Below are 27,935 nucleotides of genomic sequence, written 5' to 3'. Positions count from 1 at the left end.
GAAGAGGGGATCGAGGTGGTGAGGGAAGGAGATCGAGAAAGGAAGAGAGATCGAGGTGGGAGTGGGTACAGACGTACAGTAAGGGAGCGCAATTAAAGAGCAGTGAATTAATGCATGGAAGCGGCTACGCCGGCTAGTTGTGTGTGTTGGATTTTATGTGGCGTTCAACTCTATGATGATTGCTGCCTCTTCAATTTAGGTTTCAGGAGATTTTTCGAAGGACCTGCATATATATGTTCGAATTTTGATTAAACAAATTAATTAATGTTTTCAACGTACTCATTAGTAGTATTGAATCAACAGGGTATCTGGTACTCAGATTGAAAAATAATATAACGTCTTAATTTAAGCTGATATATATATATATATATACTAGCATCGTAACGCACCGGAAACATATTATTTCATTATAAAATATTATAAAATGAAGAAGATCAAACGTTTTATTATTTCATTATTTGTGTGACCTTTTTGAAAATCAACCGTTCAAATACGTGCTGCACAAATCTCAAAGCAATAATAATACTGATACGATACGGATATGGCGATACGGCAATTTTCAAAAATGAAGGATACGATACCGCTATTAATATATATATTTTTTTATTATTTTATATATGATATTTATATAATTATAATTTAAATCAAATTTGTAGAGAAAAATAGTTAAATATTATATTTATCTACAAAATAACACATGTGAACTCTAGTGTAGTGGTAAGAATTTTGGTACCAACAGAACCCAACTGGGTTCGAATCCCGCCTTCAGCAGAAAAAAAAGGGTGCGCCGTGCGTGGGTCAGAGACGCGGTCCACGGGTGCAACGCGCGATCTACCATTTTTGATAAGAAAATCAGAACTCTTACAAAATCAATAAATCAGAACTCTTACAAAATCTAGACATTAAGCTCTTTGATAAGAAAGAGAGAGAGAGAGATATATATATATATGAGTTAGGCTGGGGTGCTATGGATAGCATAGAAGCCTCTATGCTACGGCTCAATATTCGAGTTTTCAAAATTCAAACGGTCGATCCGAATCGTTCATCTTATTCTCCATATTAATATCTGCTTGGAGACCAAATTTTACATTTTTCTGAATTTTTTTACTATTTATTAAGTATTTTACAAAATTGTTGATCCAACGGTGGCTGCACAAAACAGTAAAACCGTTGGATTAGCGATTTTCAAAGTGGCTTAATAAATAGTAAAAAAATTCAGAAAATTATAAAATTTGGTCTCCAAGCAGATATTAATATGGAAAATAAGATGAACGGTTCGGATCGACTGTTTGGATTTTGAAAACTCGAATATTGAGCCGTAGCATAGAGGCCACTATGCTATCCATAGCACCCCAGCCTAACTCTATATATATATATATATATATATATATATGTATTTATTTTGAGGAGGGTTCAAATGCCTCCATTTTTTGTGCCTCCACCATGCCTCCATTTTTTAAAACTTTAATAACTCAAAATTTAAAACTTGAAAGTCAAAAAAAAAAACCGTTGGATATGATCTACGTCATTTTCTCTATGTGCTCAAAAAGTTATCACATTTTAATTTTGTTTTTATGTGAATCAATAAGTTCAAAAATCAATATCTAGAAATCATCCATATTAATGCATTTTTTACAAGCTCTTGATGACAATCAACATAAAATTGAAATGTCATAATTTTTTACACGTGCATAAATAAAATGACGTAGATCATATCCAACGGTTTTATTTTGACTTTTAAGTTTTAAATTTTAAGTTATTAAAGTTTTAAAAAATAGAGGCATGATGGAGACATTTGAACCCTCCTCATTTATTTTATCAATTATCCACCTAATAAAATACAAAAGTTTTGACTTTGGCACAGACAAGGTTGGTAATGTAGGAGTTCGGAGCCCTAGAGAAACCAGACAAACACCAACAAGTACCACGTACCCGGCCCGCGGTGAATTTAATGGTACCAGTTCGTGAATAGCAATGGTAGGTGCATGTCAGATGCTCCACAGATCATATTATCATACACGTCCCCAGTAGCGAATTTTTACAAAATGTACTTGTAGGCCCCTCATTTCTCTCTCTTCCTCTCTATTCTTATCTCTTATTTTATTCTTATTAAGTTTGACACTTTTTATCTATCATTAAATTTTTAATGAATACTTGAAGATATTAAAAAATATCTAATTTAAACAATAATTTTTTCGTAGACATGCAACAAATTTTTCAGTTAGATAATATATATATTTAATACATGTTTTTTTTTGTAAAAGTATTGATACTAATATGCATCATGATGAAAATTATTTATACAGTTATACAGTATGTTATTAGAAAGATAAACTCTTAAATTTGTATTTTAATTATTTGACAGTGTTTCATTTTATTAAATTTTCTTATAATTATCATTCAAAAAAAATATAAGATTGAAAACTTTATAAAAAAAAATTATAAATACAATTGAGATTTAAATAAGAAGTACAAAATATGAGATAAAAAAAAAGTAATTTTATCTCCATATTTTAACACAAAAAATTATATATTGTCAAAAAAAAATTCTCTATTTGGTTACAATATAAGACAGTACTTAGATAAAAATGACAATTATCTTCAGTATTGATGGTGTCTAATTAGTGGATTGAAATGAGAATATATATTAATGTTTGATTCTTGCATTTAGGATATGTTCATTTTTGTAAATTTAAATCGCAATACATCATATTAATGCATATATGCTCATCAGTAATAAAAAAAAAAAAATTTCTCAAAATATGATTATTATAATTAGCCTTCTTAAAAAAATAACAAACATACGATCTTGTTCTTCAAATAAGTAACTAAAATATAAATTTAAGAGTTTCTCTTTCTAATAACATACCTTATAATCGTGTGAATAATTTCATCATGATGTGGATTAGTATAGATACTTAAAAAAAATATGTATCCGATATATATATTATCTAACTGAAAAAATTGTTGCATGTCTATCAAAAAAATTTTGTTTGAATTACATATTCTTTAAAATCTTTTATTTTTTGATAAAAAAAAGGCCTAAGCCCTTTCTATTGTAGAAAAGTTAACTTATACCCAATAATTGTTCAGAACCTATTGCCAACCACAAAAAAGAACCCAAAATATAGCAACCATGCTAATCCACATAAAGCATCAACAGAAACTAAGTCAACATTTATTCTAAGCCACCACATGGGACTGGAACTAAGCTGCAGCAAAAGGCTAAGGATACTAATATATATATATATATATCAAAAAAAGGCAACTGGGCCAAATCACTCCATCTGGGCTGTGCTTCTTCATAAAGTACCAGCTGGTACTCGAGCTCAGAAGAAATTGTCCCTGCATTCTTGTCCACGACATCATCATATGGGTGCCAACTGGCAAGGGGGATAGCATCAGTGTCCACTGGCAGCCATAGAGACATGCTTTCCTGTATCTGCGGCTTGACTTGACATGTCCAATAATGAACCAAATATATAATTAGTAGCATAATTTGTCGTATTATTTTTTTCTTACCTGATTCAAAACATAGCTCGTTGCGATGCTTCCAAATCATCCAGCAAACTGCACTGAACACAAGTAACATAGTAGCTTTTTGATGGGGAGGCAATTGTTTAGCAAAATGAACAATATATGAAAATTTAGTCCATTGTATGCTGGCATGCTGACATGACCCCATGAAGAACCAAATTTGTTTAGTGAATGAACAGGTCACAAACAGATGGTCTTTGGTTTCGGGTTGATGGCAGAAATGGCATTTATTATCACCTTGCCAACCTTTTTTCAACAAGTTATCAAGAGTAAGGATTCTATTTTTATTGGTCAACCACATAAAGATTCTAATTTTTATAGGTATGGGGACTATCCACCACAGCATAGCATGTCGTGGTTTGATCCCTCTGAAATTCAAAAATTGATACAAGGACTTTACTGTAAATTTTCCTTGTGCATCCCATCTCCAACTTAGCTTATCCTCTAAATGAGTAAAAGATAAATGACTAATAATCCCTAGCAATTCAATCCATTCAAAATATAGAACTCCATATAAGGATCTCCTAAACAGAAGGGCATCCCCTTGTGTGTTGTCTACTTGTTGAAGGGTAATGTCAGGGTTTATGCAAAATTCAAACAAATATGGGAATTTGGTTGCCATGGAGCAATTGTGGTACCATATATCCGACCAAAAGAGAACAAAATTGTGGCTGCCAGGTGTATATTGTACACTAGCAGATCCCAAATAATCTAAAAAAGAAATTATTGACCAAAATTCAGATTTAAAATATTTTATGTACAATATACTTAAAATCTTTTATGTACTCATTAAAGTCCAATGAGAGATAAAAATGTGTCAAAATTGATGAAAGTAAATAGGAGGTAGATATAGAGAGGGAAATGAGGGTCCCACAAGAATATTTTATTAATTATTTTAGAAGAGAGGTATTTTGTTTGAAAACTTTAAAAAGTAGGATAATTTGTAAAATTTTCCTCTCTGTGCTGTAAAAAGGAATCTTTTACAATAACCATAATAACGGTCCAGATTACTTCTCAGCCGGTTCCTATTTGGGATGGCACAGGGGCAGTTAAAAGAACGATCCGGATCAACTAATTGTAAAAGATTCATTTTTGCGGTACCGGAGAGGATCTGAATTCTGCAGCAGGAGCGCGCATCTGCTGCCACAAAAAGGCAATGGCGCGGTGTTCCCGTCATAGTTTTTGAGGACCATCCAACTACCTAGATTACATATTTTAGTTTTCAAGGAAGATTTTATTATCTGATATGAATCTCCCAATTTGATGGACGGCTCTAGTGTAAAATTTGGTTCATCTTTGACGTCACTTGTGTGGCTAGGGGTAGCAAAAAAACTCGTGGCTCATCGTGACTAGCTCGCATTTGACTCGCTCGTTCGTTACTGGATCAAGCTGTTAACGAACCAGTTCGCCACTAGTTCGGTCATGAATTAACAATTTCAAGGTAGGAGCCTAGCTTACTCGCGAGCTAGCTTGGCTAAACATCAATTTGTGAATTTGTAAGAATTTGTGTGTGTTTTATACTGTTTAGCTCGGTTCAGCTCGATCTAAAAAGTTTGTAAATTCATTTTTTTCTTAAAATAAGATCCAACAAGCCAGCTCATTAGCTCGCAAACTAGCTCGGGCTGGCATGTCACAATTTCAAGCTAAGATTTTAACTCGGTTTTATCTCAGACTGGCTTATCGCTCGGCTGTAGCTCGATCCAAAATTAACAAACTGAATTAGAATCTAACTCAAACCGAGCCAGCTCATTGCCACCCTATATATGGCAGCCTGGCAGACTATAACCACTTTCTTGTCATTTTTCTTGCTTTATAAACCATTGTATATAATTAATTGCTGCTTGTGGTACTATATCAGCCGTATTCAGGGCAAAGAATACTGTACCGGTGAAGTGCCAGGTTTTTATAAAGCCTACTGTTCGATTCGTGGATGAAACTAAAAGAATTAGATTGAGATATATAAATATGTGGTCATTAAAATTTAAATTCAAATTTTTACAACACATACAGTGTGAAATTGTAACAATACTAAGTAGGCCTTCTTCTAATGAGCTGGGCCGACTCATTAGCAAACGAGCTAGACAGCTCAATAATTTAAAACGAACTCAAATTTTATCTCTCGAACAGAGCTGAGTTTGAGGCTTTGAGCCGAGTCGAATAACCCATCAAGCCTAGCCAAATTTTCCGTGTTTCGCGCTCACCACGCTCTCACCTCTGACCAGTGTTGCAAAATGCGGTTCTATGCGCCGCATATGCGGTCTTATATGCGGTTCCGCATTTGCGGCCGCATATTCGGCCGCATAGAACCGCATTATGTTTGTATGCTATGAAATTTATGTATTTTGTTGTGATAACTGACTTGTGATATGTTTGTATTATGTTATTTTATGTTCTTTGATATGTTTGTATTATGTTGTTTGTATGCTATGAAATTTATGTTTGTATTATGCTGTTGATAACTGACTTGTGAGTTGTGGTATTTATGTTTGTTGTGATAACTGATATGTTGACTACAGCTATTCACTATTTCACATTTATGTTTGTATTTTTATTTTTGTTGTGAGATTATGCATATAATGATACAAATTATATATGAATTCTTATTTTAAAATCCGCATATATTAGTCCGCATATGCGGCCGCATACCGTATATGCGGTATGCGGTGCCCTTCTGCATACCTTCTGCATACCGCATTTTGCAACATTGCCTCTGACCTCTTTCTTTCGCAAACATCGCCGACTGTCACGCAGGGCTTTCTCTCGCTCAGGTCTCAGGGGAAAGTATCATCTGCGGAGTTTTTCCATGCGAAGTTGTGCGATGCTTTTAATCCGGTCCGTTCATTTCAAATCGGACGGACCAGATCAGATCTTGCGTGAATTTTAAAAAAACTCAAAATTTGGTGAACCCTTAATTCAGTCCGTCCGATCTGAAACGAACGGACAAATTAAAAGCACCGCACAGCTCCGCACGGAAAAACTCCACAGAGGATAGCAATTCAGGTCTCAGACTCTCAATTATGAAGATAAATAACTAAGCAACCTCTGTTTCCTCATTTGGCTTTAGATCTATTCATTATTAAACTAGTAATTTATTACAACTTCACATAGTTTCAGAAAACGAGAAGAGTGAGTCTATGCTACTATGCATATTACGATTTGGCAACGTGCTACGGCTCTATATTCGAGTTTTCAAATCCTAACGGTCGATCTGAACCGTTCATCTTGTTCTCCATATTAATATATGTTTGGAGACCAAATTTTATATATTTTTTTTAATTTTTTTACTATATTTTTAGATATTTAGAATATGGATATTTATGAATCTCGACTTTCATTTCTGTTTAGATATCTTTTGTTTTATATTTCTCTACATAAAGAAACGAGATACATATCCCTAATTATATTATATTAAACATACGGTTGGATTTCACTTTTTTTTTTAGTACGTACAATCCTATTAATCCAAGCCGTTAATCCGAAAGATCCTTGCAAGCAGATTATTTTGAACTTTGATACAAACAAGTTGCTCGCTTTCAATAAGTTGTGTAAAGGTACCTGAGAGGGTTATCAAGAAAGGTCTCAATTATCCAGCAACACTGCGAATTTGAACGACAAGAAAAAAAAAATGATGCAATTTTCCTAAAAGTGACTTCCATTGCATTGCAATAAATCACCATGCATTTTGCCTGTATATATATATATATATATGGTATATACATTACATTACCTGTAAAACCTAATGCTCTCTCTATCTTCCCCTCTATACCAAGCAACTCATTTGTAGCTTGTCCTCCCATATAATCTCCAAGTACCCCAAAAATAAATACAAGAAGAAGAATTGTGAACAAAAATAATAACACTATCTACCATATTTAATCCTCTTGCTCCCCATACCAACAACTTTCCGGTGAAATTTCATCTCATGTTTCATAAAAGTAGCATATAATAATTCATTCCATGCATCTGGCACGCCAGGTAAGCACCAGTGACTACAGTCCTGTCTATGTAACGGTGCAGGACCTTTCTTGCCTAGGTAGAAGACTGACAGGTGACCGTCTTTTCTTCGAGCAGTCATTTCAGTTATGTTTAGAATATCTAGGTTGGGCATGCTGTATTTTTTGGAGTATGTACTGATAGGATTCAAAAGGTTGGTCCATGGTTTAAGAGACAGTGCCGATGGACCAAGTTCAGGGGTGGTTTCTTGGTGGCAGCTGCCTCCAGTTTTCCAGTCACCACCTCTAAAGAGAAAAGTTTGATCATGTATCAGGTACAGAAGTATGGTATGGCAGTTTATTTGGACCTTGCTGAACAGACTTCGGTTAGCACTTAACAGTTATTGATTAGAACTTTGGGCCTATAACACTAACAAAAAGTTAGAAAGGGGGGTTTCATCAGTTATGTAAACATCAGTTCAAATATCTAGCCCTATAATGTGCTGGTGACAAAAAAAAATTAACAGACGAGCCAAAGGAGTTTATGATACAATTAGATTAAGAATTATTCTAATCAGATGAAGAAAAAGAAAAACACAAACCTGAAATGAACAGGTGCATACGTGCGAAATATGACTTGAGTCTTAGTTCTGTTAACCTCACCATTAAGCCAATTAAATAATGTTCCTATTGCTTTCTGGTAAGCTGTGTCTACATTCATCTCCATTTTCACCTCATTGCCTTCTTGGAAGTAACATCCTCTGTTTACAATGATCAAATGTGACAACCAACTCAGGTCGAAACCTCAAAGTATCATAAAGACGCAATTGTGACAGAGTTAACCTTGTTTGTGTAGCTAATAACACAATGGATCGTACTAAAGCCTACTTTAGTTAAATTGAGTCTCAATCTATCCTGCATGGGATTTTATTATACACTAATATACTCTGGATGTGCACTTAAAACCACAGAAATGAGAACACATTTGGCAACAGCAATATTAAATAATAAATAATATTCTGGTTTTGACAGGGATGGTATGATATTTAAAATGTTTTTGCTGCCCAGTAAAATGCACAAGTGTAGCTCGAACATCATGTTGACAAATAGGAACTGATTGATTGACCTTCAATACTTCAATAGTAACAAATTAGCACATGGATTTCACTGCTTTACAGTTCGATTGACATTCAACTATACTAGGTTGAGACTATATTAGGTATGAGCTGAAACTCTAACTGGACAGTGTTTAGCCAATTTTTATTACTTGGTGACAGTTAGCCATTTGGGTTCTAACAGGGGCATCTGTTAGCTTCTTTTCAATTCTTCTTATCTGAAAGTAGCAGGTGAAAGGGCTACTAAGCCGACCTTTTGTCAGCTTCAAACTAAATGTTTCAAGTAGAAAGGTACTTGACACCAACTGTGAAAACCAATTCAACTAAAGAAACTAAAATTTCTGACCATTCGAATTGATGTCCCTTTTGTCATTAGCTCAAGGCAATGTCATGAAAATGAAAATAGTCAAACAACAGTCATCTTCAAAAGAACAAGCAAACACAGAAAAGGCAACTATGTCATTTTCACTCGTGATCATAGACCTGGTCTCACTTGCATACCCATCAATAATTCCATTTTCCTTTTCTGTTTCTTCTGTTTATATTTTCTTTTCAGTTATACTTACCCCGGCAAACAGTATAACCAGACAGTGCAGGTTTTGAATTGCACAATTTGGGTATCTAATCTCTTGTAAATCTTTAGGATAATTTCCTCTTGTTGGTGTTTTGTAAATGGACAGGTATAATAATGGTATTGAAGAGTTTCTTTTAATAATAATAATAATAAACAATTATAATGAAAGAAACTTACGATCTGACAGTTTTCTCATAATTCCACCAGTGTCCAGTATTGAAGACTAAGACATCAGCATCTCTCCAGTGCCAAGACAACCAGTCCATTACATCCAGCTTGAGTGTGGTGTGAACCTTTTTGTGTGCACCAGGTGGGGCCCGGCTCTGCACAACCAGAAATGGTGCCCGGTAATACTCCACGGTACAGTTATACTCACTAAATTTAAACACCAAGTATCCCATGTGCTTGGTTATTGGGTTGCCGTTAATTTCGTAAATGGAGGATTTATTTGATACAGCACTGGAGAGTAGGCACAGAAGAGATTCCCACTGGTTACGGCCGATTGAGTCGCCAGCAAATACTAGTCTCTTGTTCCTTAGCTTTTCTAGCATCTTTTTTGCACTGAATCTGAAAAAAAATCATATAGTGTCCAACAAAATGAATAATTTAATACACAAATCAATGTAATAGAACAGATTAGTAACTTATATCAACAGAACAGCATCCACAATTCATTTGCATACCACAAATCAAACAAATATATAAATAATAAAATGAATGTATTCACTGATTAATAGCAACTAATGAAAGCACTTGTTGAACATTTCCAAGGAACATGACATACTTCCACTGAGTTTCCACTCCTAGGAAACAAAGGGATTGATATTTTTGGTGTCAAATTTGAATAGGTTGACATTGCATTTTACACAAAGGCATAAAACAAACTTATACATGGAAAAGAGAAACGAAATATAAAACCACAAGAGTTCCAAAAACCGAAAGCAAGATGACCACATAAGCCAATAAAAAAAATTATTGCCTTGCCCCTAAAAAAAGAGCACAATGCATAACAAATTGAAATCCACACAGAGAGTATTCGCTTGAAAGAACAAAAAGTTGGATGGGTGTAAATAAAGAAAATCAAACAAGGCATTAAAGAATAGAGCCAATTTACTATTTTCTAACATGGTACTACTTACCCAATATTTAAGTACCAATTTCTATTCCCAAGGATCAAATTTTACAGACAAAAAAAAAATGAAAAAATTGCGCTACGAGGTGAGCTCGAGAGATTAAACAATTAAAATATACAAATGATTAAATTACTTGTTTTTGAGTATTCCAAGAAAGAACAAGTGCTGTCTTTGAGCCTTCCGAATTATTTAAAGAACCCCTTTGGACCTTGATAAAAAAAAAAATCAATTTTTTCCGAACTCCAAATAGTTGATGAATGTAATTTAATACAACAATTTGTGATCCTAAAATGGTAAATGACAAGGTTTGTGGTTGTAACATCTCTTTCCCTTTCATTCAATCTAACTAATAACTTTCGTACTACTGCTTTCAAACCTTTTATCTTACCAAATCATTCTCTCTTTTTTTTTTTTTTTTTTTTTCCTTAAATCCAATCTAAACCCCCCCAAAGAAGCAAATATTACAAAACTAGCAAGTAAAATCAGGACCAACAACAACAACCTGGATCTCATTTGAACCCATGCAAAAACATAAATGGGAAAGGAAAGAAGATTTAAAAGAGGTCATGGAGGAGAATAAATGGAAAAGAAAAGAAATTAAATAGACCTGGGAAGATCACAGTGCTTGGGCTGCCATCTCCAGTGTGAATACAAACTATCGGTTCGACCATTTTCAGAGCACCTGAAACCCGAATCGAGAAAGGGACAACTTTTGGAATCGTAAAGAGGATACTTGTCGTCCCAAATCCATTCTCCATCAAACCAATCGCACTCCAAACTAGAGTTTCCGCTTCCAAAACCAAAAACCTTCTTTAGTTCGACTCCGCTCCTCATCTGTCGCATCTTTCCATCCCGCCATAGAAGCGAACCCCAGTCAAAGTAGAGAGTACTGAAGAGAACCAAGAAAAATATTATCGCGACGGTGAAGAAGAACCAGATGGGACGCACCTGTTCCAGAGGCTTAACCCGTCGCGAGGGAAGCACCATGAGAGAGAAAGATGATAGCGATTTTGTTGGTTGTAAATTGTAATAGTATAAACACTCTTGCTTAGTGCGAATAAAGAGAAAATGGGCTTCTTGCGCCGCAAACCCACAAAAACTATTTTCCTCGTTTAGAGAGAGACAAGGTGTTGTTGAGGGAAGCGAGTAGAGAGAGAGAGAGTGGGTAGGCGATTGGTGATCCCTCAGGCGAGCGTGGAGAGCGTGGGGGATTGATGTGGAGAGAGAGAATTATGTCGGAATTTAAAGTGGGGTTGGGTTATGACTTATGATGCCTAGGCTAGGCTGGTGAATGACATTCAATAACTTTGTTTTCTTACTTTTTAAAATGCTCAGCTCTGTATCCGTAAAGTATCTTCAGTGGAGTATCTCTATCTCCTGGGACCTACGTTTTAGTGAACTGTTTTATGATGGATTATTTTTATCCGGTCTCAGAGAATCTGGAATCTAAAGGTGGCCAAAATTACGCTGCTACTTTTCTAATTCGGTAGAATTAAGTTCCAATTGTGGAATTGGACTGATTTCGGTGTGAACTACCAAGTACCAAACATCTAACAAAACACAAATTGGATTTATAAAATTTATAACATAAGATTACGATTATCTACTCGCCAATCCAATTCTAAAAAAAGATCAAATTAAATATGGAAGCAATTATAATTTTTGTAACAAAAATTTGCTATGTTATACTCACTTTCACAATAATTGTTCTTTTATTTCTAAACATAAAGGCAGACACCATCATAAAAAACAAAATTAGTGCGAGGGATTGTATAAGGGTTCGTTTGATTGCAAAATAAGAATAGTTAGAATAGTCAAATCAATAATAGCTATTGTTTGTCTTATTATAATAATCAAATCTCAAAACCCTTACAAATAATCTATTCTAATAAGACAAAAAAATTTGATTCATTATTCTAACTATTCTAACTTAATCAAACACCGAATAAGCTATTCCTAATAGTCTAACTTCAAAAATAACATATTCTCAATCCAACCAAACATATCATAATACTATAATTCTTTTTTTTTTTTTGAGTTTCATGAACGAGATTTGTATCAGTACCTTCATTCTAGGACTCGTATTGAACTCCATGAAAGAAAATTTGCCTTGTGTATTGAATTGGACTAGTAAAATATTAAACAAATCAGAAAATTTGCCTTGATTTATAAATATCTAAATCAAGTGTTTATGATGGCTATATGTATCTAAATTTTTCTTTTTATTATTATGTAGGCAATATGGATGAATTGATAACTAAACGATTGATGGAGTTATTCAATAATGACGACGAATCATGAAGTTAAACCTATAAACTACTGGATATATTTCAAATATGTGTTTTATTCACTTTTCAGATATGGCCAAGTAGGCGTTTTTGTAAATTTTATATCTTTAAATTGACATTATGAAATGAGATATAGAGTATGACGGTTACTGGTACAAGTTTTATTTTATTTGAATTAAAAATGCAGTCATACACATGGGTATCTGTAAATTGTAAGTTTGGGGAATTTGGGATGTTTAAAAGGGCCTTGTAAATTTTTCTTGTACATACGGTACAATGGAGGTGGTTGTATCAGTTTTTCTGGTACACATGGTCTTAAATGGGTGCAAAATAGTTTTTATTTTTTATTTTTTCTTAAATGTGTACAATAGTTATAATCATGACAATGATACTATTAATTAGTGGGTGGTGCTGGTGCCCGGTGGTATTGGCCTCTTTTTTTGCTGACTCAAAAACAAGCTTAGTCTTGCTTTGAGGATGATAATATGATGTTATGTTCAATTACATCATCTTTGCTGTGTTCAATTTTTCAAGGAAACAAATTTAGTTAGAATGATTGAAAAGGTAATTAACATGTCTGAGAACATGTTCAATTTAATCCTTATTATAGATTTTTTACTATTGTTAATACTAATTCAACACTTGATTCGAATATTTTAACTATATTATTAACTTTTATTTCATAATTTTATCTGTTGAATTTACACTCACCATTTTATTGAATATGCATTTTAATCATGTACTACATATGACGCTGGTGCACTAACCTAACTAAATAAGGATATAACAGTCATTTCCAATTATTATTGTATTTTAATGAGTGTTCACTTTTACTATTCCAACAGTTGAGTTTACCGGACACAAATGAAATAGATAAGAGTGATCAATTCTCAATTCCTCTATTCCTTCGCTATTCTACACTTTGCCGAATAGGCCCAATAGTCTAACTCCAAAAATAGCATATTCTCAATCCAACTAAAACATTCTCCTAATACTATAATTTTAGGACAATGGAGAGGGAAGGAAGGATTTGGATTCAACATGTATTACCAAATAGACTATATAAAATATAAAAAATAAAATGTGATCATGCAAATTGATCAAGGTTATTACTTTGTTATGTTGTGTGTAATTTATTATATGTGTTAGACCTAGCTAAAAAAGTTTGGTCGAATGTTGCTTTTCCTCTCTGAGTTTTTTTTTTCTTATTTTAATTGCTTCAAATGATGTATCACAGTCATGAAACATTTATATAGTCATCCTGCAAAGAAAATTTGTCCCAAGTGCTATTTAAATATTCAGAAAAAATAACAAAATTTGTTCTGCATAATATTATACACTTTTTTGTGGACGTAGTCCATGATATAGTAAAAAAATCAGAAGAAATTATTTTGGTATTTAAAGATACAAAAATCAAATAATAAAAAAATAATTTTATTCGAATTAATTTGGCGCCAAATATTATGGGGTCCCTCTCGATATATGGGCGTTTATCGCGTCATAGCAAACTGGATAAAAATATAGCACTATGACCAAATAGCGTCGATAGCGTTATAGTTTTTATGGTCCGAAAACACTATAACACGCTATTTAGAACCTTGATCGTCTCACAAATACACGCTGACGATGTATATTTAATTATTTATGATGATAAATGAACCAAAAGGGTACAAAAGAATTTTTTTTTTTCTGATTTTTGGTTAACTTTTAGCAATATTACGTCGATTAATTTAGTGTGTTTATTATCATCTCTGTTTCTTTTTCAGCTTGGGATCATTTGGCAATTGATACATAGATAATTTTAATAATATATTTCTAAGTCGAGCTATTTTTTTTTTCCAAAAAATAAAGAAAACTTCATAAACAGCTTTTTTTTTTTTGTCTTGATGAATTGATTGTATCAAATTTCATGCGATTGTAATGTTATTTGATATTACATTAAAGACCGTTAAATATAAACCGTTGTAAAATTTAAATTGTCTGATAAATGACAAAATTGAAATAAAATGCTATCATTTTTCAATTTTTATATTTATTTTAAAATCAGATTTTAAATTACAAATTACTTTTCTTACTATTAGTAATTAACATTACCAAGTTAATATTTTGTCAAATAAACCTTAACTTTTTTGTCTCATCCTTGTACTTCCATATAAAAAAATGGCATGTTGTTATTCTCTATAGAAAAACAAAAACGAATGAAATAAAGTATACTATGAAGGGAGAAAAATGACAATTTTTTTAGAAACCGTAAATAAAAAAATATATTTTACCAAACCAACTTGATTGCTTTGTTTTTTATAAAAACCATAAGAACCGAGATACCATTTAGGTCCCCTTTTTTTGGACCAAAATGACAATTTTGTCTGAGTCGTTTTCACATATTTCGAGAAAAAAATACATTGAACAATTATAAAAATATATCGAACCGAATTGCCATTTTGGTCCGAAAAAAAAATCAGACCAAAATGACATTTCAGTTCTTATGATTTTTGTAAAAAAAAAAAAAAGTAATTATATCGGTTTCATAAAAATCTTTTTTTTTTTAATTATGGTTTATAAAAAAAAAAATCGAAAAATGAAGAAGGAAAAAGAGTTGAGAAGGAAAGGTATTTGTTCAAAATTTAAACGTAGAGGAAGAGGTATCTGAAGAAGTGAAAATGCTTTCCCTTCTCCAACGGTTAGTGCTTGCTTCTACAATCTACATCAATGAGTCATGTAAGAAACAAAAAAAAAAAATCAATGAGTTAAAGAGAGCGTGCGTCGACTTGGTTGCCTCTTTTCCAATTCTTTCCACATAAAAAAAATCCCATCTTTCGTTTTCTTCAGTAAAGTTCGGAAAGCTATCGAAGATTTTCCAGAACGACCCTTCATTTTTATTTATTTTGAAAGAGGCTTTGTAGGCATGGCCTTTAAAGCTAGAGATGGCCTAATCCCTTATTATTTGTTAAGTAGATGACTTTATGTTTGAATCATATTTTGAACAATTGTGTTGAAATTGTTACTTTAGTTAAGCATCTTATAATTGTTTTAAAACAAATTAAGTTTGTTTGAAATATTAATATCACCTCCTAGGTCAAAGGAATGGGAGTCAACTGACACCCTTTTTTTTGTACTTAAATATAATTTTTAATACAATTTAAAATAAAATGTCATGGTATCGTAAAATTGAATGTCATTCTCTATACGAAAATTTTATGTAATTGACTCCCATTGTGTATTCCACCCCAATAGTTCAGAAGTCTAACTCTGCTTATTAAATGTGTTGAGATATTATAATGATTCCAGGCTTATTATGATTTCACCATTTTAACATATTAGAGCATGTTCATCTCAATTACAAAAGCAAATGCAAATGTTAATTAGACAATTACAATTTTATTTATAAAAATGTAATAAAATTGCTAATTTTGTAAGCTTAATTAGCAAATTGTCTATGTCTAAAATTATCACACAAATGTTCTAAATATTTTACAAGTACAATTTCAGGGATGTCAAAGAATGAACATTAAAGATGTAAGAAAATATATTAAAACACTCTATGGATCTCACAAATTAGGATTCTAACTAAATTCTAAGGCTAGAGATGATTAGAAATTGAATGAAGGTTTAATAGCAAAAGTTGTAATTAAGTGTGGCTGAATAAATCATTGTTAGAAGATTAGTAGATTTTTAAAATTAGGATTTTTTTTTTTTTTTTTTTTTTTTTGCTACAAGTTATCATAAGATCGAGACAAATGTGTGTCTACAATGTTTTATATTTTTTTTAAGTTCGTTTCGTACAAGACCGAGACATTTATTTTTGTAGCTTTTTTATTTTATGCGAAATGAACTAAAATGATGTAAATTATGGATATAATTTATCAATCCAGACAATATTTTTTTTCGACGGAATTGAAGATATTAGTGACATAATAGAAAAAAAAAAAAATTCTTAGCTCCAAAGAAATAGACTCGATTGAATTTGAAAATGAGCTAACTTAGTCTAATGTTAATTTGTCAAAAGTTTCAAAATGTCACCATCATCTAAACGAGTTGAGTTTAGAGTAGGTACGATGCCTATTAGACCTACATTGATTTGATAAGCTTAATCACCGTTCGATCCATATTAAGATGTGTGAATTCTTTTTAAAATCCGTACGAGTTTGCTTCAATTTTTGTACGCACATATCTTAATATAGATCGAACGATGTTAGAGCTAATTGAACTCAAAAGTAGATTCAATAAACATCCAAATTACTATTTTCTCATCTGAACATGCGCTAAGATTCAAAATATTTAAGACACGTGTTTCCAACTAATTATAGTGGCCAATGTGCGGTTGATATCCATTGATATTCTCCTCTACACAATCTTATCAATAATTAGGTTACTAATTCTTATGTCTACCAACTTCACAAGTTCATGCAAGCAATATAGCAAGAACACAATGTTTAGATTTTTTTTTTTAAATAAAATCAAACTTAAATATTTTAACGAAACAAACACATTGAATTTTATTTTTATCAAAAACAGCTTCACCGATCCTGTAAATCGGTGGAGGTAAAAAAGTATTTGCTCCATTGCATATAAAGTAAGCATAGTAAAATGCCTCCACCGATCAGATCGGTGAAGCTATTTTTTATAAAAACTAAATCCAGCTTACTTGTTTCGTTGAAATATTTAAGTTTGTTCTATTTAAAAAAAAAATCCAATGTTTAATGCTAATTTGTTCCTGAAAAGTACCGTGCAGAACTAGAAATGAACCAAACTTATAGCCACGTTCTACTGATTATTGTCTTTGATCTATTGATCTTTTTAAAATAAATCCATATAAAAAAAAATTAGCTGAAATTCACCTCACACTTTACACGTTACAATTTGAAATATTCTTGATTGTTGGAGAATTTTTAGTCAAATGAATAGTTTAAGTTTGTTATTAAAATTTTAAATTGTATGAGATTAGGAATGACCAAATTTTAAATAGTTTCGTATTATTATTATTATTATTATTATTATTATTATTTTATTACTTTTCAGACCGATTAAACCTAACAATACAGTTATTTTATTATTTAAAAAAAACGGTTAGACCAGTGATCCGATCATATCTGATATCGGGTCACGGGTCAACCCAACCTAACAACATTTTAAAGAAAAGTTACTTTAAATATCATGAATTTTACTATTTGGAAAAAAAAGGAGGGTTCTAATAGCTTGTGCATGTCATACCTCATCATACTTCATATTTTGTATTTTTATTTTCAAAGTCCAATATGTCAATCCGAACTATTCAACATGATTTTCATACTAAAATATGCATGGAGATGAAATTTTATAATTTTTGAAAAAAAAATTATGATTTTTTTAGATAGGCAGAAAATCATTGTTTTTTAACGGTCCAGATACTGCGATTTTGTACATATCTTAAAAAATAGTAAAAAGTTGCAAAAATTATAAAATTTCATCCCCAAGCATATTTTAGTATGGAAATCACCTTGAACGATTTGAATCGACAATTTGAACTTTAAAAACAAAAATATACAATATGAGATATGATAAAGTATAAAAGACACGAGGTTATTAGAACCCTTCGTTTTACTTTAGTTGAGAATTGGACACGTTCATTTATCTTCAATTTGATTATAGAAATAAATAAAAAATTATGTCATTATCCAATCGAATCGGATCGCATCAATTATTGGCATCCCAACAAGATACTTAGTTATTTGGTTAATTGATTGTCCCGATCACTATCGCAGATTGTGATTGTTTAATTGTTTCTTGTTATTTGATTAATTAAACTTGTTTTATTGGACAAGCCAGCTCGATGTTTAAAATTGAAAATCAAATATCCCCACATAAGCAATTTGTTTATTAATTTTACAATTTTTATAATCATAAGTTTTTTAAATACTGAATCGTTTAATCTAAACGGTTTGTTAATTTGGTTATGATAGATTTTATTCATTCAATTTGTTTGCATTCGATAAACCAAAAGAATGACGTTTTTTTTGGAGCTGATAACAGTATCCGCGCTACAGTATCCGCAGAGGGACCACTGAAAATTAAATGTGAAAAAATAACTTTTTGTGAAGATCGCAAAAACTCCACAATTCATTTTTTTTTCCTAAAGCATTAATATCTGATGCGCGTAAATTAGGTATACTTTTACCTAGGATTTTGTATCGATAACTTGACCAATTTCCATGCATTTAGGTTAATTTAGCATAATTTAGCTTAGACATACATCAAGGACCAAGTTACTGCCATTTGCTCATTTTATTTGTAGTTTTGGAGCATTTGCAAACTTTGGAACGGTCTCTGGGGCACTTGGTGCGACCGTATCCACTTTGGAAGAAACCTCGATAAAAAAGAATCAAGTTACTGCCAAAAGTCAATTTAAATTACAGGGAATTAAAGATCTTCTCGCAAGCTTTCCGAAAAGTGGTTGAACGCTGAAAACGGAGCTATGGATAAGGAGTTATGCCCATTTGAAGTTCAGTTCACAGCCTAGTCAGAGGCTCTGTGCGGCCCAGCCAGCCCGCACGGCTCACAGCACGGAAATCCGTGCGGCCACCCCTGGCCGCATAGTCCAAATCTGGAAATTCCAGCTTGCGATATCTATTCGTATTTTGGCCATATCATGGTCATACGTACTCCGTTTTAGGCAAAGAAAAACTTGCTGGAAAGAGAACAACGAGATCTACAATTATATGAAGGTTATAAATCAGAATTTGTAATGTCCAAGTCGCAGGAACCCTTTTAGTAAGCCATTAGCTGATATCTAGTGTCATATCTCATGAGATCTTGATTGATTCACCTTCCATAGTTGGTTGCTTCTTCCCTAAGTCATAAAATAGCTATAAATGAAGGGGAGACAGCAGGAGGAAGGATCATCTCCCCTTTGGGGGAAGCCACCTTTACCACCATCAAACCCTAATCATCTTCTCCATCCATCTCATCTCTAAAGTAAATCAAAGGCGCGAAGGATTGAAGGATTTAGCGGATCTCGAGGAGCTTGCAAGGAAGAACTGAGGCATAACTTGGGAATTGGTGTATTCTATTTCTCTTGTTATTTTCTTGATTTTACTTGTATGGATTATTTGTTTTCTATCATGGATGTTATTGTTTTTGCACCCATGAGAGACTGATTTCCTCTCTAAGGGCTTAGGTTGTAGCATGAACTTGTGTTAGTTTATTTACTTGGATGTTCTCTTTATGATGATTGTTTTGGCTTGATGTTTGGTTTTATTTTATATATTTGTGAGTCATGCATGATTTGTGTTTTGGTAATCGAACCTTGTTAGGGTAGTGACAGTACTTTAGCATTAATGGTGTATGATAAAGAAGAAACACTTTCATTGTACACAAATAATCTCAGGGTTTATATAAGGTTGACTGGATTTGGATCTATTCCCGGAATTATAGAACCAAATATGGTACCAAGTAAAAGTAGTAGATGATTCATGTTAAATAACCCAATTATGTGGATGAGAGCCCTAATTAAGAGGTACATTAGCAGGAGAATCAAGAATTGTGAAAGGTATTGTAGGAACTAGAAATAGACCAACCTAGTTGGAATTCCCATCAAGACAAGACATGAATTTAGAAAACTCTAAAAGTAAATGGATTGACCAAGTGATTGTAGACCAAAAGCCCTTAGACCTCGCTATCTTGATTTACAAACAAATTTTTATTTGCATTTGATTTGATTTCTTGTTACAAACAAACAGCTTTGGGTATTGAACCCACACTTAGTTAATTCGCAACAAAACCCCTGTTTTAATTACTTGCAATTTATTTAGTTTTAATTTAGTTTATGTGAAAAATACAGTTGCCTTAGTCTTTGGATCGATACCTATATTACTACAATGATAGATTGGGCGCTTGCAATTTAATCTACTTTGTGTTTTTAGGTTTATAAATTTAAAGCATTTGCGTGATATTTAGTTCCAAAACAAATTCCCCTAAAATTCACAACAATATCTATGCACAAAAATATTTATACATATGTACGGAAGTATTTATAACTATCAAGTGAACAATTATTTATTGCGCGGGTACTGTAGCGCGAATATAATAGTACCCGCAACACTATACCTGCACTGTACCCGCGGGGGACCACCAAAAATTAAATGCAGAAATATAACTTCCTACAGGGACTGCAAAATCTCCACAATTTTAATTTTTTTTCTATATTATTAATTCCTATGCAATTTTTTCTTTCAAATGAGATCCATGATGGCGTACTTTCAAACTCGTCATCGTGCAAGTTATATAAACCTCGCCGTATAAGTATTTATACCTATACTTGCAAGTATTTTTTACATATGATACTGAAAGTATTAATATCTAAGTATTGAAAATATTTATACTTATACACTGAAGTATTTATACGTATGAGGTCAACTATTTTTGTTACAAGAAGGCTGACGCGAAGATAATTGGGGAAATCGAAAAGGGATAATCATAACAAGTTACGCATCAAATAATTAATATTTTTTTAAGTGTTAATATCTTATCTTTTAAGTATTTATAATACGAAGGTATACATATCTAACTATTTTTTACACACGACACCGAAAAAAATAATATCTAAGTACTGAAAGTATTTAGATCTATGCAATGAAGTATTTATTTCTATGAAGTCAACTATTTTTGTTAGAAAAATGTAGATGCGAGAACGAGTGCGGGGATTGTGAAAGGGAAGCTTACGATTAGTGGGGACCATAGAAAAATGATGTTGCTAGAATTTTAGAATAATAATTAATTGAAACTATATAATTAGTGGGGACCATAATATATTATTCTTCTAAGTACATATATTGTAGCTCAGGTACTAAAATAATTAAATATTTTTTTAAAAGAACAAAAGAATGACAAATTTTGCTAGTGTAATTTTATTTGAACAAAATTAATCAGCGAACACCCCTCCAAGCGTAGAGTATCAGTTGTAACTTGTAAGGCTCTTTAAATAAAATTATATATCAAAGTTGAGAAATGAGAAATTTTAAAGACGAAAAATAAATATTGTAGTTAACGAAGACCGCCAACAAAATTTGAGCCTAATTTTTGTCGCCCTCACCTACAAGTAGGGCTGCAAACGAATCGAATCAAATTGAACTTATTTCAGTTTCAGTTTGAGTTTAAATAAGATTCGAATTGAATTGATTTGATTTGTTTCATAACAAATTAATTTCGAATCGGATTAATTGTGAACTACAATTTTTTTTGAATCAAAGCCAATTGAATTAGAAACTATAATTTTTTTTGACAGCTCTAGTTATACCGGTAGTTTATGCATTAATTTTCTTCATGCAGAACAAAATTCACACGGTTTTTTTTACCTTTCACTGATTCACACTGCTGAATTATGGGCCAGCTCAATATTCTCTTACCTTTTACGCTGTTGGATTGATTAAAATTACGACATAGACCTAGTCAAATGAAACTTATTCCGTTGTTAATTTGTTACGCTGTGAAATATTTTTCTATTATAAATTACCATTATATTAACAATTTTAAGCTCTGATATAAGTTCGGTTCCTGCATTATTAAAAATTAATGGTTGAATCTATTAGTTGCATTATTTGAGATTCTAACCTAATTAGTTTGCGAATCAATTTTGAATAAATTATATCCAGTTTGAGTTTGATTTGAATAAGATTCGAATCCAACTGATTTGATTTGTTTCAAAATTAACTAATTTCGATTCGAATTAATTGCAAACTTTTTGGAATCGAACTCAAATCGAATCACTAACTACGAACTACGAACTTGTGTGCAACCTTACCTACAAGGTTACAACGCTATCTCATTTTATGAATAATTAAAGTTACAGAGACTCTGTAACCTAGGATATGTTTACACGAGAAAAAACACTAAGTAAAAATATATTGAAGAAAACAATAAATTTTTATAATAAAAAATTGTATAAAACATTTAGAAAATTTTGTGCACAATTATTTTTCCAAACAATTCGTATAAAATAGTGAATAACATAATTAATTGCACAAAAAACTCAACAGAAAAACAGTATTAAGTGTTAAACTGCATTTTAGACACAACAAACACATAGCCTTTTGATAATTAAGGAGAAACATGATATAAAAGGCATTCAATCGAAATATGAAGAGAGAGGAAGTAAATTTGATGCATACAAATATCAATGATATATCATAACTGAAATTGTAGAGACTTAACACTTTTATAAGTATCAATTAGTTTTAAATTTAATAGAAAAGAATTAACATTTGGTCAGATGGCAAAGGTACATGGTCTATATGTGCGAAGTATGATAGCAAAAGCACATAAAACTTTAATAACTCAAAAATTAAAACTTAAAAGTCAAAATAAAACTATTAGATGTGATCTATGTTATTTTATCCATGTGCTCATAAAAAATTATCACATTCCAATTTTGTTTTTATGTGAATCAATGAGTTGGAAAATCAACGTTTAGAAATTATCCACATTAGAACGTTTTTTAGAAGCTCTTGATGTCAACCAAAATAAAATTGAAATGTCATAATTTTTTACATGTACATAGATGAAATGATGTAGACCACATCCAACGGTTTTATTGTGATTTTAAATTTTAAATTTTGAATTATTAAAGTTTTTAAAAATGGAGGTATGGTGGAGGTACCAAAAATGAAGGCATCTAAATCCTCCTCTTTGTAATTATTAAAAATAATTAATTTAACTCATTAAACTTATCAAATAAATTTAATTTAACTTAGTTACATTGTTAATTAATTTAACCCTAAATCAAGTTTATTTGATAACATAATATTGCTTGTAAAACTTGCAGTGGAATCATCTGAATTGTGAATTACTATTTTTGTTATTACCATTTTAGTTTTAGTTTTAGTTTTAGCTTGTTGGACCTTTTTTAGTTAGAAACTTAGAATCGGCGGATATATCCCATGTCAGTGTCACACATACTATTTAAAATTTTAAATAAAAGTTTTAATTTATTTTTTGTTAGCATTTTATTTTAAAGTTTCCCTACAAAAGACTATAATACTACTATTTAATTATTATATGAACTAAAGTGTTGGAAATATTCAACATACCACATTATTTGAGCCGAAATTAATATCTTTATTCTCAAATTTAATATGGATTAAACCATAATCATATGATTATGTGATGCAATTTCTACACTATTTTTTGAAAAATGGTGCAACTTAATACCGCACCGTTACAATTTGATGAGGCTATTGATTAACATGAAAAGCGATTTAAGTTATATTCTTAATTAATTAATTATAGAAGAAAGTTTGTGATGCTTTAGAAATCGTCTGATTCAAGTAAAGAGGACTTGGCAGAATGCAGAATGCAGAATGGCAGCGGAGCGTGGAGCCTCTAAAGTTGTTTCTTCCGGTCGGGCAGTAATGGAGCAGAGTATGATTAAATATATCTGATGAAAATGGAATGATTATGGGTTATGGCTATTGGCTATTGGCTATTGGCTAAGGTAGGTGCGATTGGGAAGGGAAGGTTGGCATCAAAGCCAAGTAAAATTTATGATTTGGCGTATCTCTATTCTCTAATTCTCTATGTGATGTCATCAATTGGCATGGCCTACGCCTACGTGGACCCGCTAAAATGCTAAATGCAGCTTTCCTCTCATTTATTCAATTATTGCGCTTCCGAAAACATCACCTAAATGCTATACCTATATTCTGGAACTTTTTTTTTATAAACGATAGTTAGAAAAAAAAAAATTATGAAACCAACATGATTATCTTTTTTTACAAAAATCATAAAAATTGAAATGCCATTCAGATTCCGAATTTTTTTTTTTTTTTTTGGACCGAAATAGCAATTCGGTTGCAAGAATTTTTACAAATTTTTTACGTTTTTTTTTCTCAAAATCTATGAAAACGGTTGGGTCACTTCGGTCCCAAAAAAAAGGGACCGAAATGATATTTTGATTCTTATAATTTTTATAAAAAATAATAATCATGTTTCATAAAAATCTATTTTCTAATTATTGTTTATAAAAAAAAATGCCCTGTATTGTGGATATAATTTCTTTTTTCTTCCACTATTTTGAAAGGACATTTTTTTATTTTATTTCATACATATTTATTTTAGTATCCGCACATTTGGAAAAATTATCGATCCAGCAAGTAAATGCTTCCGCCGACGAAAATTCCGAATTAACCTTAAATAATGAATTCAAACGGTTAAAATCAATTTAATTTACGAGTTATGAGTTTATATGCAAATTTCTTAAATTTTTGAAATAATTTAATGTAAATCAAGCATTGCTAGTAAAGTGAATAAATTTTAATAGTTTGAGTTCATGTTCAAAATCAAACCAATAAATTTTAGAGTCATATCTGATGAGCTCAAAAAAACTAAAAAACTTTGATAGAGTCATGTTCTCAAGGCCCTTTTAGCTTCAATCTGGGTCATGAACAAGGCCGGAATTAGAACTTCATTTTTAGATGCCAACCCGGGTACAATGCAAAGCCCACGATTGAAGCCCCTTATGACAAAAACCCAAAATAGACCGGCTCAGATAGGCCGAGATAGCCCGTATATCGTGACACGAAGCCCCGAGGTCGCTCCTGGACGATAACCGTTTATAACCAATCACGATGTCGGTTACGGCATAACCGTCCACGACGTCGTATAACTGCTAGTCATACGTGGCCATGATCACATGATTTTATAACTAATTTACGAACCGGCTTACCCTGGCATGGATGAGGCAGTACGTAGGTCACATTATTTAAATTGAATTCGATATTTTTTTTATCCCCTGACGAAAATTCTGAATCCGCTCCTGTAACACGCACCAAAAAGAATCTACAACAGAAATACACGTGATCAGAGATTCAATCTAGCGACACGCATAGTTATTCAACATTTTGCTGTTTCTAAGAGCATCTACATCCGTGAAACTCTTGGAGTTTCTAAATAACTGTTAACTAATTTTTAGAAATTTTGTCTCTGAAAGTTTCTAAACTCTCACATCCCTGAAACTAAAATTAGAGTTTCTTAATTGCCACATCAGCAAATAAATTACAAGAGAGAAGAATTTCAGCGAATTATTTGGCCACGTCAGAGTTTATAAACGGTTTCTTATTAAGAAACTTTGAAGCAAAGTTGCTAAATAAGAAACTCATTTGCATCTCTGAAACTGGTTTAGAAACTGCCACATCGGATTAGAAACTCCAAGAATTTCAGGGATGTAGATGCTCTAATTGTCCATAGCCTCACATGCTATTTTAAGTACTCGTCTTTGTCTTTTCATCGCATTTCCTGTCATTAAAATTTAAAAACTTCTTCATTCTTCTACCAATCTAATGAAGGTTAAATAGCAGCCCGGCCCAATAGAGTGTTTAACAATTTGGGCTTGGGCTGAAAATGTAAGAGGAGATACGGGCTTAAACGGGCTGATTGGTTAAAAAAAAAAAGGTTTTTATGCACGAATTTCAAAACAGATAAATTTCTTGGATTTGGAATTGTAGGCTCCCTGTTATTTCTTGGAATCAAAGCAGATCTATTTCTGTTAAAAACGATCATAATTAAAAATTAAATATTTGGAGGGCGGATTTGTTTGGGTAATTATCAGGCTCCTAAAAAAAAACGAGCGAGTTATTTTCACTTCAATTATTCAATATCCTACAAAATAATAAAAAAATAAATAATAATTGAAGATTGTGTAGAGTTTGAACATTGAAATTCATTTTTTTTTTTTACAGCACAGATTTTTTTTAATATGTTTATGTTCTTATTTTTTTTATTTGTTTATTTTTTAATACGTACTCTTCTTCTCTATTTTAAATGTTTTTCTATTTTCTATAAAATAATAATTCACAAGTAACATTATGTTATTATTTAGTTAAATGCATTATTAATAATTTTGTTGATAAAGATAATTGTATAATATCAAATATTTTAGAAAGAAAAATATGGTTTCCCACAAATAATTTTACGGTACAACTGAACGCCAATTTCAACGCGTTTCCATGAATAAATCCTTTACGTATCTGTACTCATGGGTTTTCATTTTTTTCAAAAGTGAATTCTTATCTCCGTCAAATTCCATCCCGTACAATCCCGTAACAAACAAACATGCCCAAGGCCTCATTCAGTTGCTTGGTTTTTTGTGATAAAAAACACATTAGGGATATTTAACTCCAGATGTGTTCGGTAGATTGATATTTTCTCAATTAAATTCCCAATTAATTCCTAAGAGGTTCCTTTTCTCTTTCGACAACACTATTCTCATAACAAAAAAAACAAATTAAGTAAAATATCATTTTTCCCCAATTGCCGCAGCTATGTGAAAATTAATAAATTTAATTGCTTCTTGGCATAATTAAGCTATTTTATTATAATTATTAATAGAAACTGGATTTAGCTAATTTTTTTAAAAATATTCTTTTAATTTATTTGTATACATTTTCTTATTTTAAAATAAATAATAATTAATAATGTTATGTTATCATTTAATCTATTTTATTTAAGAGGAGGGTTCAAATGCACCCTATCTTTCAAATCATTTTTCTCCGTTTTCAAAGTCCGAATAGTCAATCCGAACCGTTAGATGCGATCTATATATTAAGATGTGCTTGGAGACCAAAATTTACATTTTTTTGAAATTTGTTTACTATTTATTGAGCCACTTTGAAAATCGCTGATTTTACATTTTCTGAACCATTGGATCAGCGATTTTCAAAGTGGCTTAATAAATAGTAAAAAAATTCCAAAAAATGTAAAATTTGGTCTCCAAGCACATCTTAATATATAGATCGCATCTAACGGTTCGGATTGACTATTCGGACTTTAAAAACGAAGAAAAATGATAGGGTGCATTTGAGTGCACAAAAATTTGAGTGCATTTGAACCCTCTCTTTATTTAATTGCATTATTAATAATTTTATTAATATAAATAATTATACAATATCAATCATTTTAAAAATAAAATAAGATTTTTCACAACTAATTCTATATTTCTATGTACAGCCGAACACTTAATTCAGCGCATTTTCCATGTGACCATACGGTTTTCATTTTTTCAAAAATAAATTCCCGTCTCCGTTAAATCTTATGACAAAAGAACAATTCCCAAAAGACTGAATTCTTGTGTAGCCATTTACGTAGCTTGTGGCGCTCGGATTTTTCCAAATAATTCGAATTTAAAATTTGACATCTTAATAAGACACTGAATTCAATTTTCGGTTATTTTCACCGCATCAAATATCTATCACTCAATTCTAGGGCTGCACAAAAAATTCGTAGTTCGTGATTCGATTTGAGTTTAATTTGAAAAAGTTCGTAAAAAATTCAATTCGAAATAGTTCGAAATTAATTCAAACCAAATTCAAACTGAACCTGGTTCGTTCGAA

The 27,935-nt window shown here is 31.7% G+C and overlaps 2 protein-coding genes and 1 long non-coding RNA gene across 3 annotated transcripts in view; 2 read left to right on the top strand and 1 right to left on the bottom strand.

The window, feature by feature from the left end:
- Positions 1-7,163: 7,163 nt before the first annotated feature.
- LOC144576160 (protein trichome birefringence-like 10) lies at positions 7,164-11,549 on the bottom strand. The gene is made up of 4 exons (XM_078326444.1): positions 10,899-11,549; positions 9,336-9,725; positions 8,072-8,230; positions 7,164-7,775 (listed from the first exon to the last, which is right to left on the bottom strand). The coding sequence occupies exons 1-4, from the start codon at positions 11,276-11,278 to the stop codon at positions 7,397-7,399; spliced, it is 1,308 nt and encodes a 435-aa protein (XP_078182570.1). The 5' UTR covers positions 11,279-11,549; the 3' UTR covers positions 7,164-7,396.
- LOC144576161 (uncharacterized) lies at positions 8,635-8,981 on the top strand. The gene is made up of 2 exons (XR_013518609.1): positions 8,635-8,758; positions 8,823-8,981. It is a non-coding gene; the product is annotated as an uncharacterized LOC144576161 (long non-coding RNA).
- A 1,281-nt stretch (positions 11,550-12,830) lies between the features above and the next one.
- LOC144576157 (clathrin adaptor complexes medium subunit family protein) overlaps positions 12,831-27,935 on the top strand; it is a 74,422-nt gene continuing 59,317 nt past the window's right edge. Inside the window, exon 1 of the mRNA XM_078326442.1 lies at positions 12,831-12,841. The gene's annotated coding sequence lies outside the window, so the exon portion shown is untranslated. The remainder of the gene's footprint in view (positions 12,842-27,935) is intronic.

Source organism: Carex rostrata, chromosome 25 (assembly GCF_964058835.1).
Source record: "Carex rostrata chromosome 25, lpCarRost1.2, whole genome shotgun sequence".
In the NCBI taxonomy this organism is placed as follows: domain Eukaryota; kingdom Viridiplantae; phylum Streptophyta; class Magnoliopsida; order Poales; family Cyperaceae; genus Carex; species Carex rostrata.
Note: the sequence above shows the minus strand (reverse complement) of the source record. Positions and strands in the feature narration are given on the sequence as shown.

Excerpts from the sequence above, each read along its gene's own strand:
- LOC144576160 (XM_078326444.1), bottom strand. The coding sequence starts at position 11,278 with ATGGTGCTTCCCTCGCGACGGGTTAAGCCTCTGGAACAGGTGCGTCCC. Across the intron at positions 9,726-10,898 it reads AAGCACTGTGATCTTCCCAG|ATTCAGTGCAAAAAAGATGC; the intron begins GTCTATTTAATT and ends ATTTTTTTTCAG. Across the intron at positions 8,231-9,335 it reads TATGAGAAAACTGTCAGATC|AGGATGTTACTTCCAAGAAG; the intron begins GTAAGTTTCTTT and ends CATTGTAAACAG.